The sequence below is a fragment of the Phragmites australis genome, chromosome 9 (assembly GCF_958298935.1).
Source record: "Phragmites australis chromosome 9, lpPhrAust1.1, whole genome shotgun sequence".
In the NCBI taxonomy this organism is placed as follows: Eukaryota; Viridiplantae; Streptophyta; class Magnoliopsida; order Poales; family Poaceae; genus Phragmites; species Phragmites australis.
The window spans coordinates 35913467-35930920 of record NC_084929.1 but is presented as its reverse complement, the minus strand read 5'-3'; the positions used below and the strand labels follow the sequence as shown (position 1 = coordinate 35930920).

Here is a 17454-nt window from a genome sequence, read left to right as displayed (position 1 = left end):
GCTTGACTGCTGCTTGTCTTGTGGCTGGTACCAGTTTGCACTGCAGCAACACACTTGTGGCTGTGAGTTGTCTGATATTCTAGGATCCGCTCCATAGATAGATTGCAAGCAATGATTTGGGTCCCATTGTTGAGTTCTGAATGAACGGGGCGGTTGGTGCCGTTGGTCGCTTTCAGCACTCCCAGCTCTCAAGAACAAGTGCATGATCTTCTTTTCAAGAACAAGCAACATCTTTGTGTTCATACTCCAACCAGCCTCCTGGTGTACAAGGCAAGTAAGCTTGGCTTGCTCAGACATCTCCATTATGCAGCTACCTGATGCCCAATCGATGGATGCCGTCAACCCTGTCGGCTGTCGGCGACCTCTGGGCGAAAAGTCTGGCGCCACCGCGGCATCCTCCGGCTCGGTTCACGGGCCGACACTTCGCACGGAAACCTGCAGCAGGTTTTGCTTTCAGGCGGACCAAGACGACGGTGGCCAATGCTCTGCCTGGCTCACGCCATCGCTCTCCGGAGACCTCACCGAACGCCCGCCCCGACCACAGCCCGCTACTTCTCTCCTCCCGCGGCAACACCAGCGGCACCGGCTAGATTTGGGGCAATGGGACGCATACGTTGTTTCAGGGGCATTTCTTTTTTATCTGCACATTACAGGCCTCGACATAGCAAGGCAGCTTGAGAATTGCCAGACGCTGTCAAATTCTAGTTCACTGCATGTTAGCTGAGCTATTGTCAATCTCCAGAAATTGATCATGTCATCGCTCTGTTGTTTAAACATGACTATGGTAACCAATGACACAGCTTTACAGCTGAAAATTACAACTATTTATATTACCGGAGCGACAACCCTACCTGTTCTTGTTTACTTTGTGGGATCATCTATTGCTAACCTACCAATACAACTGAAGCCCGTCAAAATCTTCTATAAAAGGGATGGCGACTGCCCTTCCAGAACCCTTGAGCATCTAATGATCTTAAGTCTACTAGCACAAGAGCTGAGAGCCATTCTCCTGAAATGGATCGTTATTGTTTACGAAGGGCAGTACTGCGCTGATCGGTTTGAAAGAACGTATAAAGAACATAACATCTGGAGAGCATGCACAATGTGGTGCTTAGAGGAGATATTTATAGAAAAAACTGGATTTTTTTCTTAACTGCAATAACACATATACTTAGAAGGAAGACAATATGCTTGCTTAAATATTGATGTTTATATTAGTGCTAACAAGATAGTTAACTATATTTAAACACATATAATCTTTATTTTTATTAAAAATTATAATTTTTATGTAGATACTTAACATTCTCTTTCTTTAGGTACCTAGCTATAAGCCCTTATCATTGTTTATGCTCTGAGTGGTCTGATTCTAAGGAAAGGATTGATTCTGTGCTGTTTCGGATTCAGGATGGCGAAGCAGCAAAATTACCAACCAACTGGATCAAACTTTTGGGATTTGTTTCGTACTCCAGCTTGAAAACTCCGTGAATGTTAAGCAATTTGAAAGTAGGTATTGCCCATTTTTTGTAACTGGGCATCCTTTACTTGCTGTGCATGGGTAACTACTGGATGTTCGAATTTGGAAGAGACGGATTGCTCAGGGTATTTTTTGATTTACTTCAAAATCTTACTGGTTCTCCCCACAAAAATGATTTTTTAAAAACATTTCTACACTTCTTTTTATACCAGCAGTAAAATTAGTACTACAGATATATCTTCATATTTGAACGAATAGCTCGCGACCATGCATGATCTTTTTATCTTTCCTGGAAAATGGTCAGGTACTGGCAAGTTGACTCCACAAATCAGTACCTTGTGCCTTCTCCCGAACATTCACTGACATGCGGCTCGTACGGAAACCGGGTCCACATTTTAACCATGGACTAAGCAAGCCCATGTTGGTTTAGTTATCTATATCAGTTTTTATAGAGCTGTAGTGTATATTTTAAATGAGTAGAAGTAAGTTGAATAGATGTGATAATTTTAAAAAGAAAAATATTTTATTATCTGTATTGACGGATGCAATGATTTTTATCTAAGATTAACAAGTGGGTCTATTGCAACACTGTAGTCGGTGTAATATATTTACCGGGCTAGGATATAGAGTGAAGCTCGATTCGAGTGCATGCAGACAACCAATCAACCTTCTCTGCGGAAATATATGCACAGATAGAACATGATGCCCTGAAATGGAAAACCAAACACGCCCTAAGAGTAGCTCCAGCGTTGATTTCTTCGAGGTGCTTCACGTTAGAGCATGGGGTGCTAAGGAGCAACAATTTAGAAAGAGTGTTTGTTTGGACATCCGGTACTAGCGTTAAACAAATAATTGAGAGAAGAAAGGGAAGAGTTAGAGAGAGTTATTGGTGGAATTTTTACAGTATGTTCCCTTCATTTCGTTCCTTTCCTGATTTTCTTCCTCGTTCGCATTCCCTTTATTTCCTCTCATCTTCAACAGCTTCCCTTCAAGAGGAATCACGAAGAGAAATGAGAGAGAATCCCGTCCTGGAGGGAATAACTCTGGGAATCCCTTCGTGACGGGAACCGTGAAGGAAAACCGTTGGAACGCTGAAGGAAACGAAAATCCCGTCATGAAGGGATTCTGGACCCTGAAGGAAAACCGTTGGAGATGATCTTATAGGACCTTAGAGTCCCCACTAGGATCCATCACTCCTACCTCGTTTACATAAATCGGTCCTACACGTCAGTGATTTGTCCCCTTACTCAACCGGCCAAGGTGTCTATGACTCCATGTCCGACCCCGCGGCGTTGTGCTACTGCTCCTCTTTGAAAGAATATAAGGATTTGTTAATATTTTGTGTGTTGTATTAAGCCTTGAGAGATAAATATATAGAGTATATATGGCTTAGATATTAAACAACCCTAGAGATATGATGGAATATAATCCTAACCTATCATAACAAATGAATCATTGTGTTTCCTATACCATATACTCTAACATGACCCCGTAGTCGCAGCGAGAGCATCACAGACTATGAGACTAGAGAGGAAGATGAATGGCATCTCCCACAGTCGAAACAGCGTGATGCAGATGCTGTGACTGAAGAAACCGACGAGTTGCTCATGCAAATAGTAGCCCTTGTGCCTAATGTCAAGGTAGCTAAGAGCGAGGTGAATAGACGTGGTCGAGAATGCCATGTGTGAGATAGACGTGGTCAACATAGCCGTAGTAGGGTTGTCATGGTCAAGGGAGCTGCACATGAAGCCATGAGCACAAGAGGCGCCATGGTGACAGACGTAGGGAGGCTCAAGGGAAGAAGATAGTGATGCAGACGAGACAGTCGTCAAGGAAGAGATCGATGCCGAAGTCGACGTAGTCGAGGACGAGACGTGCAGCGAGTTTACCAGGCCCGAGAACGCATCGGGGACAAATGCACGCACCGGTGCTACCAATATCGGGCGCGTAAAGGTAGGGAGCCCAACCATACGCTTGTGTTTGAAGGACTAGCAGAGAAGGCCTCAACGATCGCAGTGCGCAAAACAGCTAGAAGGAGAAAGTGCCAATGCAGCCCATGGTTCCCGAAGTAGACTAAGAGGTCAAGAAGGAGACTGCGACGTTGGCGACGAGGTTGTATTGGACGAAGACAGTAAATGAAGGCAAAACTAGCGGCCTGGAGCGGTAATACTGATGTCTGAGAGAGCGTAACGATAGTGCTCGAAGAATCCAGCGAAGAACACCTGAATAACGTGATGAAGACCAAGGGCGACGACGTCTGAGGCAATGACACGCTGAGAGAGACAACAATGGCTGGCCGAAATGTCATGGCGCGTGGGACGATGATGTAGGACGACAACGAGATCCTCCATTCGACCGGACCATGCCAGGGAAGACACGACGGCGCTACAGAGGTACAGATCATGGGTGGCAACACTGCGACCCGAAGGCGACACAACGGCAGCCCCGATACTCGGGTGGAGACACCCGTACTCGTGGAGGAAGGGAGCCATGCCTGATCGACCGTGAGGAATCGTGCGCAGTTGGCTGATCAGACCGAGGGCGCGCGAGGCAGACGGGAACAGGTGCACGACATTGTAGCGACGACGACACTATAGCAGTCGTGAACAGTCTGTGTTACTATAGCGACATCGGTATTGTAGCACCGTGAACAGTACTGATGGGATAGATGCTGATTTGAGTAGAGGCGCGAGGTCGACGAGCAACGAGCAACGCAAACCGATTTTGGATCGAAAAACTATAGAGAAATGCTGATCAACAACCAATAAGAGAGAAAAAAACCTGATCAAGAGATAAAAAAAGACTCTAAAACGGCCGATCAACACGATCGGCAGCGCAAACCCTAAGTACAGACGGTGCTACCCTCAGCAAAGATCATAAAAATCGATCTCCTCGAAGACACGCGGTACGTAAGCTGATGGTGGCTGGGATTTATAACTAAAATTAGAACCTAAACTCTCTGATACTTTATATTAAGCTTTGAGAGTTGAATATATAAAATACAAATAACTTAGACAAGACTAAATCTAATTCTAAACTATCATACCATATACTCTAACACTCTTCTCTTCTCCCTTGGCTGGCCGGCTGGCTTCATCTGATCTCCCTCCAGCTCACCCCCTCCCCCCCCCCCCCCTTCCCCCGGCTCACAATCCAATCCACAACCTTGTAGATCCACCGCCTCCCTGATCCGATAGCCTCCGCCGACCGGATCCCGCAGGTGAGCTCTCTCCCCATTGCTCGAGGTCCTCGTGCTCGGATTCGGATTTCGAATTTGAAGCAGGTCTGCATCTGGGCTCTGTGTTTGATGATGCTGGTGCTAGGGTTCGGGTCTGCGGCGATTTAGATGGTTTACGATGGCGCCGTGAAGGACCAGGAGATCTCGACGAACCCAGCATCGGCGGCAGTATCGGAGGCATCGGCGGCGGCGGCGTCGGAGGCGGTGGTGGGCGCGAGACCGGAGAGGCCAGCGCACGACAAGCGGCTCGGAGTGCGCCACCCCTTGAAGCACCGCCGGTTCCGTGCGGGGGGGAAGGTGATGGTGGAGCCCGGGGCGCTGCCATCCGCTCAGGCGGTGGAGGGGGAGGAGGCGAGCGAGGTGGAGGAGGAACAGGAGGAAGCTTCGTCCGCGGAGACGGAGATGCTGGCTGCTGACGTGGAGCTGTCATCGGCGCCGGCAGCAGTGGTACAACAAATGGACGTCGAGGGGGGCGAAATGGATGTGTCACCTGAGGCAGCGGTGGCTGTGGGTGACACGGAGTTGGAGGCCCAGCCGGGCGACGAGGAGGAGGTGTCGTTGGTGGTGGTGGCGGAAGGGGAGAGGAAGCAGGAGGCCGCATCTGTAACTTTTGTGCCTGCTGTGGAGGTACCGAAGGAAAAGGATCAGGAGGAGAAGGAAGAGAAGGAAGAGGAGAGGAAGGAGGAGGAGAGGGAAAGGCAGAAAGAGAAGGAGAGGGTGGATGAGGTGGGCTACATGAGTGGAGGATGGAATAGGTAACACTTGCTGCCCAATGCCCTACTTTGCAGCTTACGTATTGGGCGATCGGTTCTATTGGCGGTTCCTTTGGGTTACTTAATTTAGATCCGCCACGTAGCGTGCATTCTGACATGCTCCAATTTACCAAGTGAAATACTTATCAACACTTTTCACGTTTGAGAAAGTAATTGCATGGTCATGCTCCACTTAGATTTCCGAGAGCCATCTTGTATTCAGAATTGTATTTAGTTTGGTAGCTTGGCGGTTATACTTGTCGAAATTCAGTTTCTATAAGCTACTACACTATCAAAATTCACCATGACATTGTGAAAGCTGTTTTTATATGGTCCCATGCAGAAGAGAAGGTAGCTTTAATTGTAGTATACACTCCGAAAAGTGGTAAATCACAGTTTCTTTTAGTTCCGTATTAAAGGCAGCGGGTATCGCTAGAAATCGAATCAACCGTAGCCCTTTATAAACAGAAATATCACATCGGCCTCCCTGTTTAGAATTACACGCAGTTCCAGTAGACCAGAACCCCAGTCTTTATGGAACTTTTGGGATTTTCTCACAAATTGTAGGATGGGTGTTTTTCGCTAATTGGTAGTGGGGTCCAGGTATTCCATTGCATTGTACGCACACATGCCACTATTAGAAAGCAACATACGACAAAATTGTGCCAAAAAGCATAACATATTTATGTTGTTCCACTAGGTGGTGGTAGCTTGCTGGATTTCATGTATTACTCTTCGTAGCAATGTCATCAGTAACAAAAGGAAATGTGAGACTGCTTAAGGGCTTTCATACTAATATTATGCCTGCCACATTATGAATTTGATATCATGATTTTTACTTATTGAGAATGATATAAGAAAATTCAAAGTTAAACTACATATCGATCTAAAATGCTCCATCAACCACTCTTTCGTGATATGGAAATCTGAGTAAGTTGCTTAACAAAATAAGCGTGATGCTCATACAGGATTTTGTTTCATGTTAGGTCCTTGAGATGTTGATACACTATTCATGAGCTTGATTGATCTCGTTTGTACAAAAAAATGACATACTACAAAATGCTCAAGAAATTTTGGACTTAACGAAATCAAATTAAATACAATGTTTTGTGCACGAATATATTGTGTTATATAAATGGTAAAAAATTACAAAATAGAAACTAGGTCTTATTATTGTTTTCGTAATGGCACTTCTCAGACTCCATATTAGTTATGGCTTATGCCATTTTCCAAATCCTGATCTTGTTATTGTTTAGAAAATGAATTTCTCAACTAGTTTGTAAGCCCTAATTGACACATCTCAGACTCACATTGCTCGTAGATTTTTGTTTCCTATGTCAACTAGATCTAAAGGTATTTCTGATTAAATTCTTGTTCCTGATTTCAACTGACATGCATGGCTCCCTTTTCTTTTTCGAGTAGATAGCCACTTGTAATAATGACTGACTAAGCATTTTCCTATGTCAGAACCTATAAGTAATTTCACCTTACAATATATGCAAAAGTTTTCTCATCAATTACATTTTTAACAGTAAGTCTTGCGTGTGTTTTATTTATTTGCAGTGATGATGGAAGTCTGAGTTGTGGATATTCAAGTTTTAGAGGAAAAAGGGCAAGCATGGAAGACTTCTATGATATAAAATCATCTAAAGTTGATGATAAACAAATAGATCTCTTCGGAATTTTTGACGGTCAGAGATTCATTCTTGTAGACTTCCTGTTGTCTCTCAGTGCATCCATCTGAGACTTTTTATATTCTCCCAGGTCATGGTGGTTCACGTGCTGCTGAGTATTTAAAGGAGCACCTGTTTGAGAACCTCATGAAACATCCGGAGTTCATGACAGATACAAAATTAGCAATAAGTATGATATTGCGCATAGCCTGTCCAATTGTCCATTGATCTTCAAGTAACCCACAACCCAGCCATCTGATTAATGGTAACTAGCAGGTGAAACATATAAAAAAACAGATTTAGAGTTCTTGGATGCTGAAAGGAACTCTCATAGAGATGATGGCTCAACTGCATCAACAGCAGTGTTGGTGGGCGACCACCTTTACGTGGCAAATGTTGGAGACTCACGGGCTGTAATATCAAAGGCGGGCAAAGGTGCTTTTATTTGGAAAACCAAATCCACAAGCCATATCATTATGTGTCACTTTAGATGTAAATTATGTGGTTGATTGTTTAATTTTGAATGCAGTTTCTGCCAGTCTGGCAGCATGCTCTATCTGCTATATCATGATTTATCACTACTTATTTAGAGTCATTGCTGAGTATATTTATGTTGAATGATGGATAATGACTCTAATAGTTTCCCAAGCAGGTTGTGGCGTAGACCAATTTGGGATAAACATGTTGCTCAATATATTATCTTTGAAATGACATGCTTAGAGGTCGGATTAATTTCGATCCAAATTGGTTTCTGAGAACTAATGCAGTGGACTGCTATATTTATAATCGAATTTGATTGTTCTGACCATATTTCTTTCCTCGGAAAAATTGTATTGATGTTAGCTTTCTAGATGAATTGTTTGTTGAACATGCACCAAGCTACTATACACAACACAAGATGGATTTATTAGATTAAATTGGTAATGGTATGAGTTTGTATTGATGGCATAGGCACTATTAGTCTTTATTAGGGCGGCACTATTAGTTATGATGTTCCATTATCCAAGGTGTGTGCGAACTGCTTTGGCCTTTATGTCTATAATCATGTGTATGTGCCTGTTCAATTGTTTGTCTAATGTCTTGTTTACCTCCTTTTCGCAGCAATCGCACTCTCTGAAGATCACAAGCCGAACAGAAGTGATGAGAGAAAACGGATTGAGAGTGCTGGTGGGATTGTTATGTGGGCTGGTAAGTCCTGCACTCATCATACCAAGTAGACTTGACTCAAGTACATGATTTCCCTGCAATGATATTGTTGCTCATAGTGGCATATGGGTTTTTACAGGAACTTGGAGGGTAGGTGGTGTGCTTGCAATGTCTCGGGCATTTGGCAACCGTCTGTTGAAGCAATTTGTCATTGCAGACCCTGAGATTCAGGTAGCTTGCGCTACCCATATAGTACGCTGCTTTCTGTCAAATATTGGACAGTGTATAAGATTGATGTTTCATGGCTTAAATCATATGTTATTTGTGGGATTGAAAGACCTAATTCGTTCACTTGAACACTTCTTCTTGTCAGGAACAAGAAATAAATGATGAATTGGAGTTTCTGATTATAGCTAGTGATGGGCTGTGGGACGTGGTTCCAAATGAGGTTAGTTTGCAATCTACATCAGTGACCTGTTTAGAGTTCAGAGGTGCAGATATCCCATTGTTTGCCTTTTTTCATGAGTATTTGTCTAGTAAAGTAATTTCAATATTCTATTGGGCCTTTTGAGCTTAGATGGATGTGGCGTAAGTATTTGGGCATTGTGAACAACAAAGAGTTGGAAATAGTGTGTGATGCCCTTATAAGCAACGATGTTACCATCCATATGCCCTATAAATATGAAAAATAATGCGCTCAACAAAAAATTCACCTAAAACTAGATTATGATGACGTCCTAATTACGGCCTATCATTTATACGCTGGTTGGTAGCTGCTAGCCGCATAAATTTGTTTTACCATATTGATAGGTTTCTTCATTCGACTCTAGACCACACTGCATTTAATTGATAATGCCCGCTTTTGTGTAAATAGAACTGAAACTTTTAGTATCTTCTCTCTAGTATCCGCTTACACGCAGGATTTTTTTCGGACATATTCCTTGTTGAGGGACTTGCATATTGCATGCCCATGATTGACAGTCATCTTCCTGCAGGATGCGGTTTCACTCGTGAAGATGGAGGAGGAACCTGAGGCGGCAGCCCGGAAGCTGACAGAGACTGCGTTCTCCCGAGGGAGCAGCGATAACATCACATGCATCGTTGTGAAATTCCAGCGTGACAAGATGGGCGGTGATTCCCCACCTTGAGGCGACAAGAGTTGATTCCATTTGCTGTTGGTTATACATGTCGGTCCTCACCTTAAGCCGGATTTTGCTGGCTCCATGGTCCTTATAGCAGCGCGGCTGGTACTATAAGAGTTGGTTCATGTTCTTTGCTTGTCCATATATCCCTAGTTTTGGCGCCTCCTCCGGTGGTTTACAAGTTACAGTGCTATTTACGTAGGTTTATTATCGGTTCTTCTTATACCGCATTCTGTAGTAGTTGTGGTGCGTATACTTTCCTGGCCTGAATGATTGTCCAGGTGGAGGGAGGCTTGTTGAGAAGTCACAGCCCAAGGGAGCCTTCTTCACCTGACTGCTACTGGGCTGAGATTTTGAAGGCGTCTGATTGCACCTGACAGCACTCCGTCATAGTGATGTGCAGGGCAAGAGCCGAAAGAAGCTGTTGGAAAATAAAGGAATGAGAACGGAAGATAACAAAATAAAGAGAATATGATTGGAGATGGTCTAATAGAGCTTTGCTGCCTAAGATAAGACTAGCACTGATGATGCAGCAGCAGTTTCAATGATGGCGTTGAAACATGAGAGCAATGGATTGGAACAAATTCCAGTATCGATGGCCACTTGTACCACCTATACCATCGTACAAATATGTATGACCACTGCACCTAAAAAATGCGGTAATGCCTAATCGGATCGCTTAATTTGGTTCCCACCTCGCCTGCAACATCATATCAAGTGAGAACCAATGTTAGAAACATAGGCTAGAGGTATTGCCCATTAGATTACGGAGAACATCGTACTTAAAAAATATGCATGTTCAAAAAATTCAAGAAAACGCTAAATTAATCCATTTTACTCATCTAGCATTTTTTTTTTACCGTCGGCAACTTGGCCTATGAATTTTTCGTTTTTCCTGAACTGTATTCTACTGGAGTAATGGGGCGTACGCCAGCTCACATAGACAGGACTAGCGTTCTCCTCTTTCTGCCATCCCAAACCACCGTGAAGCATTAGAGCTAAACCCAACTAAGATCTTGTTTGGATATCTTGTAATTTTAAGAGTTTCTATTTATTTGATGGAGTGGTCGTGACTGTTAAATTTTAGTTATTGATTTTTATAATAAATTTTTAACTTCTTAGCACACTCAAAAATTAGAAAAACGAATCATGAACTCATAATCTGTTCCTCAGCTTTTAGTTAGCCACTTTCAACCAGCTAAAAGCCATAAAAAAACTATGGCTATGGCGCTGCTGTACGTGCCGCCCGGGATGTGGCTCACGGGGCCCTTCAACCTGACCTCCCACATGACGCTCTTCCTCGCCCGCGGCACCGTCATCCGCGCCACCCAGGTAGGCCGTAGCCTTTCTTCACCTCTCGAACTCTCATGGCGGCTTTCTTGTCCCTGGATCGCCATGCCTTGCTAGTTGCACTTCAAGTGAAGTTTTTGCGTTCGTGGAGCAGGATACGTCCAACTGGCCACTGATCGACCCGTTGCCGTCCTACGGCAGAGGGCGCGAGCTGCCTGGCGGAAGGTACATGGGCTTGATCCATGGCAATGGCCTTCAGGATGTCTTCATCACAGGTTCTTGCTCTGCATACTGCCAGTCAGCCACCACTTAACTTGCTAGTTTGAAATACGCATTGCCTGTCTCTATGCACCTCAGCTTGAGCAACGTAAAAGCTCAGCATTTTTGTTCAGAACTTACCAAAAATTCAGTTTGGACATGTTATCTGGATGGTTCATGGTTGGAGCCTCTGTGTGACTTGTGCAGGTGAGAATGGCACCATTGATGACCAAGGCAGCGTGTGGTGGGATATGTGGAAGAAGCGCACGCTGCCCTTCACCAGGCTGCACCTGCTGGAGCTCATGTACTCCACCGACGTGGTCATCTCCAATGTTGTCTTCCAGGATTCGCCGTTTTGGAACATTCACCCAGTTTACTGCAGGTGAGCACCAAAGGATCGTGGTGTTACAAATAGGTAACCACATCTTCAGTCCAACTGGTTATCTTAATTTGCCGGGGAAAAAATTCTATGTAGTGGTGTTGCAGATGCCTCCTCAGGTAGCGTCACATGTATGGTCGTCACCTATCCCCAATGTGAATCTCAAAGCGGTGGATGAGATCCACTCAACGCTAATTATATATGTCAAGTAATAAGTATGCAGAATAATTTTGTATTTGGACTTGATGCTCATTCATTCACTGCTTTGAAATCCACATTGAGGACAGTTGATGGCCATCTGAGCGGTGCTGTAGGAGGAGGCGTTTGCAGCACCATTGTATATTTTTTCCCCTATTTTGCCGGTTTACCAGAGCTTCAGCTTGCACCTCGACAATTTGCATGCCTTGTTAGTTGTTATTAATATAGCTTCAGGAACAAACATTGAGCAATAAAATCGCTTGAAAATCGCTATATAACTCATAGACATCTGATTAACTGAACATTAATGTGGTGTCGAATGTTTACATTGATGTGGTGTCTCTTCTGTGAGACAGTTATGGGTCACAAACCACAGTCCTAAATGTGCGCTACTTCCTGTATATGCAGGAATGCAGTAATAGCAAACGCGACTGTGCTGGCACCACATGACTCCCCGAACACCGATGTGATTGACCTAGGTTATGTAATGGATGTTCCAGTCACTTTGTAAATCATGCAAATTTTGTGTGTGCCTGATTCTTAAGTTACATCTATGTCTCAGAGCTGCAGATTCTAGCAGCAATGTCTGCATTGAGGACTCCTACATTTCCACAGGAGACGACTTGATTTCCATCAAGAGTGGCTGGGATGAGTATGGCATTGCTTTTGGGCGTCCAAGCTCCGGCATCACCATTCGAAGGATAACAGGGTCCGGTCCATTTGCTGGCTTCGCAGTTGGAAGTGAGACATCTGGTGGTGTGGAGAACGTCCTTGTCGAGCACTTGAATTTATTCAGCATGGGGGTTGGGATCCATGTCAAGACCAACTCAGGAAGGGGAGGATTCATCCGAAACATCACTGTCTCTGAAGTGACCTTGAATGGAGCTCGGTATGGAATGAGGATTGCTGGTGATGTTGGAGGCCACCCTGATACATCATACAACCCGAATGTGCTTCCTGTTGTTGACAGTGTGACGATAAGAAATGTCTGGGGTCAGAACATCCGGCAAGCTGGACTGACAAGGGGCATAAGGAACTCGGTTTTCACTTTTCAGTCACATCTGCCTGTTGAATGTCAGGCTCCATGGCGATACATCTATCGGGCTGTGGAAATGTCAAGCTGTTAGCGGCGGTGCACTTGATGTGCAACCGTCGCCATGTACAGACTACATCCGAGACAGGATTTTGTACAAATTAGCTCTGATTCTCCCAAGTGAATGTTGTTACTCTCAGTTCCGTTCAGGCATAGAATTCCTCCTGAGAAATGGCAATAAAGATGACAGCATTCCTTTTTTTTCTTTGGGCAGAAATGCTTGCCTAACTGGAAAATGTAACTGAAACAATGAGCTGTGATTTATCTGATAATTCAGTACCCTGTTCACAGAGATGGTCAGTTCCTTTTGTTTCATGGAAAGCTCTTTTGCAATTCAGCTGTCAGGCCTGATTAAATAGAGGGATACTTCTTAAATCTGCTAACCTAAGTGGATAATCCGACCTTTTAACATGATATGTTATTCATTATTCATCAGCAGTCATTGCAAGAGCATTTCCCATCCGCAAAATGGTGAAATCTATCAGCATCTCGAAGAATAATTTGCCGGTCACATAGAGCTGAAATATGCTTGGCCACCTCATGACAGTCATTGCACATCCTGGTGTTCTTGATCACCCTGATGGGTGCTCTGCTTGCATCTGAATGGATCAGCCCATAAGTGATCGCAAGCTTCTCAGTATGGCTGAGAAGCAACTTCTCCTTCTCTTCTTCTGGAACATTATACACTATGCAGCTGGTGTCTGGCACATACCCTGCCTTTCTGATCTGAAAAACCAAACGAATCAGTTCTTCATATATCTCTGTGGTATCTGGATGCGGCTTCCGGTCGACCTCAAACACATGGATACTTTGTTCAATCTGTATCCAGCTCCACCCAGGTCTAGTATTCAGTGCTCTTGCTTTCATTGCATACTTCAGGCTCTCAGCTTCATCAAACATCTGTTCATGTTCGTACAAGCTCACCATCTGCAAGTAGTTGGCTGAATTGTACGGCTCTAGTTTGAACAATTTTCTCGCAGCCACCTCAGCAAGAGCAAGATTTCCATGTATCGTGCAACCTGTTAGAAGGGCTCCCCATAAGCTTGCTGCTGGCTTGAATGGTGACTTCTGGATGAAGTCCATTGCTTCATCCAGATATCCGCACCTTGCCAACAGGTCAACCATGCAGGCATAGTTCTCAACTGTTGGTGTCACGCCATATCTGCTTTCCATGCTGTCAAAATACTCCCACCCTTCAGTAATCAACTCCATTGATCTGCAGGCAGTTAGCAGTGCTGTGAAGGTTATACTGTCTGGCTTCAATCCTGAACTGCACATGTCATGGAACAGAGCTATTGACTCACAGCCTTGCCCATGTACTGCCAGCCCAGTCAGCATCGCATTGCAAAGCACCAAATTATTCTTCTGAATCCTTTCAAATATCCGTTTTGCACTCGTTAAGCTTCCTGCCTTTGCATACATGTCAATTAGCGCTGTTCTAACAACCATGTCATGATCATGCGCTCTTCGCAACACAAAACAGTGCAGCTCCTTGCCCTTCTTCAGCAGCGCGAGCCCAGCACAAGCGCGCAGCAAGACCGACATGGTAACTAAGCTGGGCTGTACACCGTCCTTCTGCATCTCATTAAAGAAGTAGAACGAATCCTCATATTCCCCATTATGGCAGCTCCCAGAGATCAGTGAAGTCCATGAAACCACATTGGGCACCAAACCGATTGCCTTGATCTGCCGGAGCAGCAGCACCGCCTGCGAACTCAGCCCGTTCATCGAGTAACCGGTGATCAGTCCATTCCAAGTGGTTATATCTGGATCGAGCCTGTTCCTCTTCATCTCCTCCACGAGCTCTAACGCTCTGTCGAACTGACCGGCGTTCGCGTACCCTGCAATGAGTGAGTTCCATGTGGTCAGGTTCCTAAGCTCCAGCGCGTCGAACACCTTCTGGGCATAATCGAGGCGGCCACACTTGGCGTACATGTCAACGAACGCCGTCCCAGTGTACACGTCCGGCTCGAGCTGGTGCCTCAGAAAGAAGGAATGGACTTCCATGCCATGGGCAAGCAGCCCCGAGTTGGCCACAGACTTGAGAAGGCTGGACATGGTGGTCGCGTCCGGTCGCAGGCCTTGCTCCAACATGCTCCCGACAACGCCAAACGCTTCCCGGTCGCGCCCGTGCCGCGAGCAGCCGGACAGCAAGGTGTTCCATGTGACCAAGCTGGGCTCCGGCCCCGACCTCGCCATGCGTTCCGTGAGCTCGAGCGCGTCGTCCACGAGCCCGAGCCGCGCGCAGCACGCGACCACAGCGTTCCACGCGACGACGCTCTCCGTCGCCATCGCCTCGAGCACCCGCCTGGCCGCGGCCACGTCCGCGTTCTCGGCGTACATGCCGGCGAGGAACCCGGGCACGAGCGGGTGCGCGTCGGTTCCCGCCTTGACGGCGTGCGCGTGCACGGCCCTCCCTTCGCGCGGAGCCCCCGCGCGGCCGCACGCGTGGAGCACCCGCGCGCACGCGTAGCCGTCGGCGGGAACCCCGCGCGCCTGCATCTCCCTGAAGACGGCGATTGCCTCTGTCCACTCCTCGGCCTCAGCGAGCATGGCGACGTGCTTGTTCCACAGCACCGCGTCCTTTCCGTCCTCCGCCTCCTCGAGCAACCGCCTGCCCGAGGCTCCGCGGCCCAGCCGCGCGAGGAGGTCGACGAGCGCGCACGCGACGTGGGGGTCCCGCGAGCGGCCCGCCCTGACGACCAGCGAGTGCAGCTGCGGCGCGAGCCGCCGGGCGACGTCGACGCATTCGGCCTCGTCCTCGCGGAGGAGGAGGTCGGCGCACTGGCGCAGCAGGGAGACAAGGAACCGCGCGTCGCGGAAGGATCCCCCGCCGCCTCGTAGCGCCGCGGTGAGGGAGTCGGCGGCTCTGAGGAGGTGAGTCTGAGGCACGCGGGCGTGGAGGATGGGCGGAGGCGGGGATCTTGCGTGGGGAGGTGGGGCGTGGTGGTTGTGGGTGGGGAGCGAGAGGGAGATGGCTTGCAGTTGCGCCATCGGAGAGGAGGAGAGCGGGCGGAAGGATTTGTTGTTGCGGAGGATAATGATGAGAATTTTTTTGAGCAAATCATCATCATCTGTGGAGCTCACGGAGGTTGAGCCCGGATGAATCGGCCTGCTTCCCCTTTTTTATTTCGAGAGGCCTCGGCCTGCTCGGCCCATGCGAAATTGGATGGGCCAGCACCCTCCGGTTGAGGAGTTTTTTTTATTTTTATATTTTTTCGAGTTTAAATTTAAATAAATAGATTCCCGGTGAAAAGATTTGCAAAAGTAGGCGCCCACCGCCCTCTCAGAGGGCTGCAGCCCTCTCAGAGGGCGGGTACGGGTGCTAACCGCCCCCTAAGAGGGCGGTAGGCCTTCCCGCCAGGGCCCCCCTGCTTACCGCCCCCTCAGGGGGCGGGTAGTAAGAGCTCCTCCCGCCCGCCGCCCCGCGCCGGCCCCTCTGCGTCCTGAGTCTATAAAAACTCCGAAAATTAGAGAAAAAACCAGAAAATTCGGAAAAAAAGAAAAGTTGAGAAGAGAGAGGAGAAGAGAGGAGAGGAGAGGAGAGGGGAGGAAGAGAAATCGGCGAAGCCCTGCTGCATTTGGGCTGCGGATTTGGAAAAAAATTTCAGGTCAATCTTTTTATCATTTTTATTGTTGTTAATTAGTGCAGTAGTAGTATATGACATAGATTTTAGATAGTTAGATTTAGGGTTTAGAAAATTGTAAAATTTAGTTAGAAAATTGCACGATAATAGTTGAATATAGAATATTATTTTTAGTACATTATTTTCAATTTGTTACCTGTAGTATATTATTTTCAGTATGTTGTTTGTAGTATATAGTTTATAGTATATTACTTGTACATGCAGATGTATGAGTGAACAGTAGATGATAATTTGCGAACCTAGAGTAGCATTTAAAAACTATTTTATCCGATAATCAGAAATATAGTTTGTTGTCTTAACATGTGTTATGTTTGCAGGTGTTTCCAGGAATGGGAGATAAATTAATTTTTCAGATATATTATGGTGAGGGTGAAATTATGTACAGTCCCAACGGTGTAGATCTCTCTGGATTTCGCCATGTTATGAAGGGGCTTAGTAAGGCTAATGAGAGGACTATTGTGGGGTGTACAAATGGCTCATGCGGTTTTTCCAACTGGATCCGCAGCAATATGAGCTGAAGTTGAAAGGTGTTCTGAGCCGTGCTAGTCATGGATACTTTGGTGAGCTTGTTCCCATCGAAGCCACATCAACTTGGAGGCAGTATGTAGATATATGCTGTGAACGTGGCATGCCACTTGTTTTATTAGCTGTGGCGTACCTGAAAGATCAAAATGAGGTGAACTCTGAAGAAGCAGTAGCAGGACCAAGTGAGGCAGTGGAAGATGAGTCAGAGGCGGCTAATGTAGGGTCCAGAGAGGAGGTTGGTGATGCTCCAGACCTGGAGCCGATGGGTGTAGCTGATGAAGGGGAGCACATCCCTAGCATCATTGAAGATATGGATTTGGAGGATGAAGAGTTGGAGGAAGGCCTTGCCGATGGGGATTCTTCTGATGAGGAGGGAAATGCTGCAGTTCCTACGGAGTGGCGGGATCAAGAATTTTCAAAGTTGGTGGTTAGCGAGGCTGACCAGACACCGTGGCCATACCATGAGAATGAGGTGTCACAGGGTGCTATGTACCCTACAAAAGAGGCAGTTATTGATGCTGTGAAATTCTGGTCGTTGTCTCTCCGTAGGCAATTCAAGGTTGTTAAATCAAGCAAAAGAGAGTACGATGTGAAGTGCTTGGTTCCTGAGTGCCCTTGGCGGGTGCACGCATTTAGAGG

The 17454-nt window shown here is 46.3% G+C and overlaps 2 protein-coding genes and 1 pseudogene across 4 annotated transcripts; 2 read left to right on the top strand and 1 right to left on the bottom strand.

The window, feature by feature from the left end:
- The first annotated feature begins 4591 nt into the window (after positions 1-4591).
- LOC133929509 (probable protein phosphatase 2C 52) lies at positions 4592-9650 on the top strand. Of its 3 annotated transcripts, XM_062376287.1 has the most exons (9): positions 4592-4694; positions 4798-5467; positions 7028-7155; positions 7229-7327; positions 7411-7572; positions 8239-8325; positions 8423-8514; positions 8657-8731; positions 9279-9650. In XM_062376287.1, the coding sequence occupies exons 2-9, from the start codon at positions 4821-4823 to the stop codon at positions 9429-9431; spliced, it is 1443 nt and encodes a 480-aa protein (XP_062232271.1). In that variant the 5' UTR covers positions 4592-4694; positions 4798-4820; the 3' UTR covers positions 9432-9650. The 3 variants fall into 3 exon arrangements, with proteins under 3 accessions (XP_062232271.1, XP_062232270.1, XP_062232272.1); XM_062376286.1 differs by lacking the exon at positions 4592-4694 and having other exon boundaries at positions 4712-5467; XM_062376288.1 differs by lacking the exon at positions 4592-4694 and having other exon boundaries at positions 4715-5467; positions 7414-7572.
- A 981-nt stretch (positions 9651-10631) lies between these two features.
- Positions 10632-12896, top strand: LOC133929508 (probable polygalacturonase; annotated as a pseudogene).
- Positions 11839-15748, bottom strand: LOC133929507 (pentatricopeptide repeat-containing protein At4g01030, mitochondrial). The gene is made up of 2 exons (XM_062376285.1): positions 12924-15748; positions 11839-12807 (listed from the first exon to the last, which is right to left on the bottom strand). The coding sequence occupies exon 1, from the start codon at positions 15635-15637 to the stop codon at positions 13076-13078; it is 2562 nt and encodes an 853-aa protein (XP_062232269.1). The 5' UTR covers positions 15638-15748; the 3' UTR covers positions 11839-12807; positions 12924-13075.
- Positions 15749-17454: the final 1706 nt, after the last annotated feature.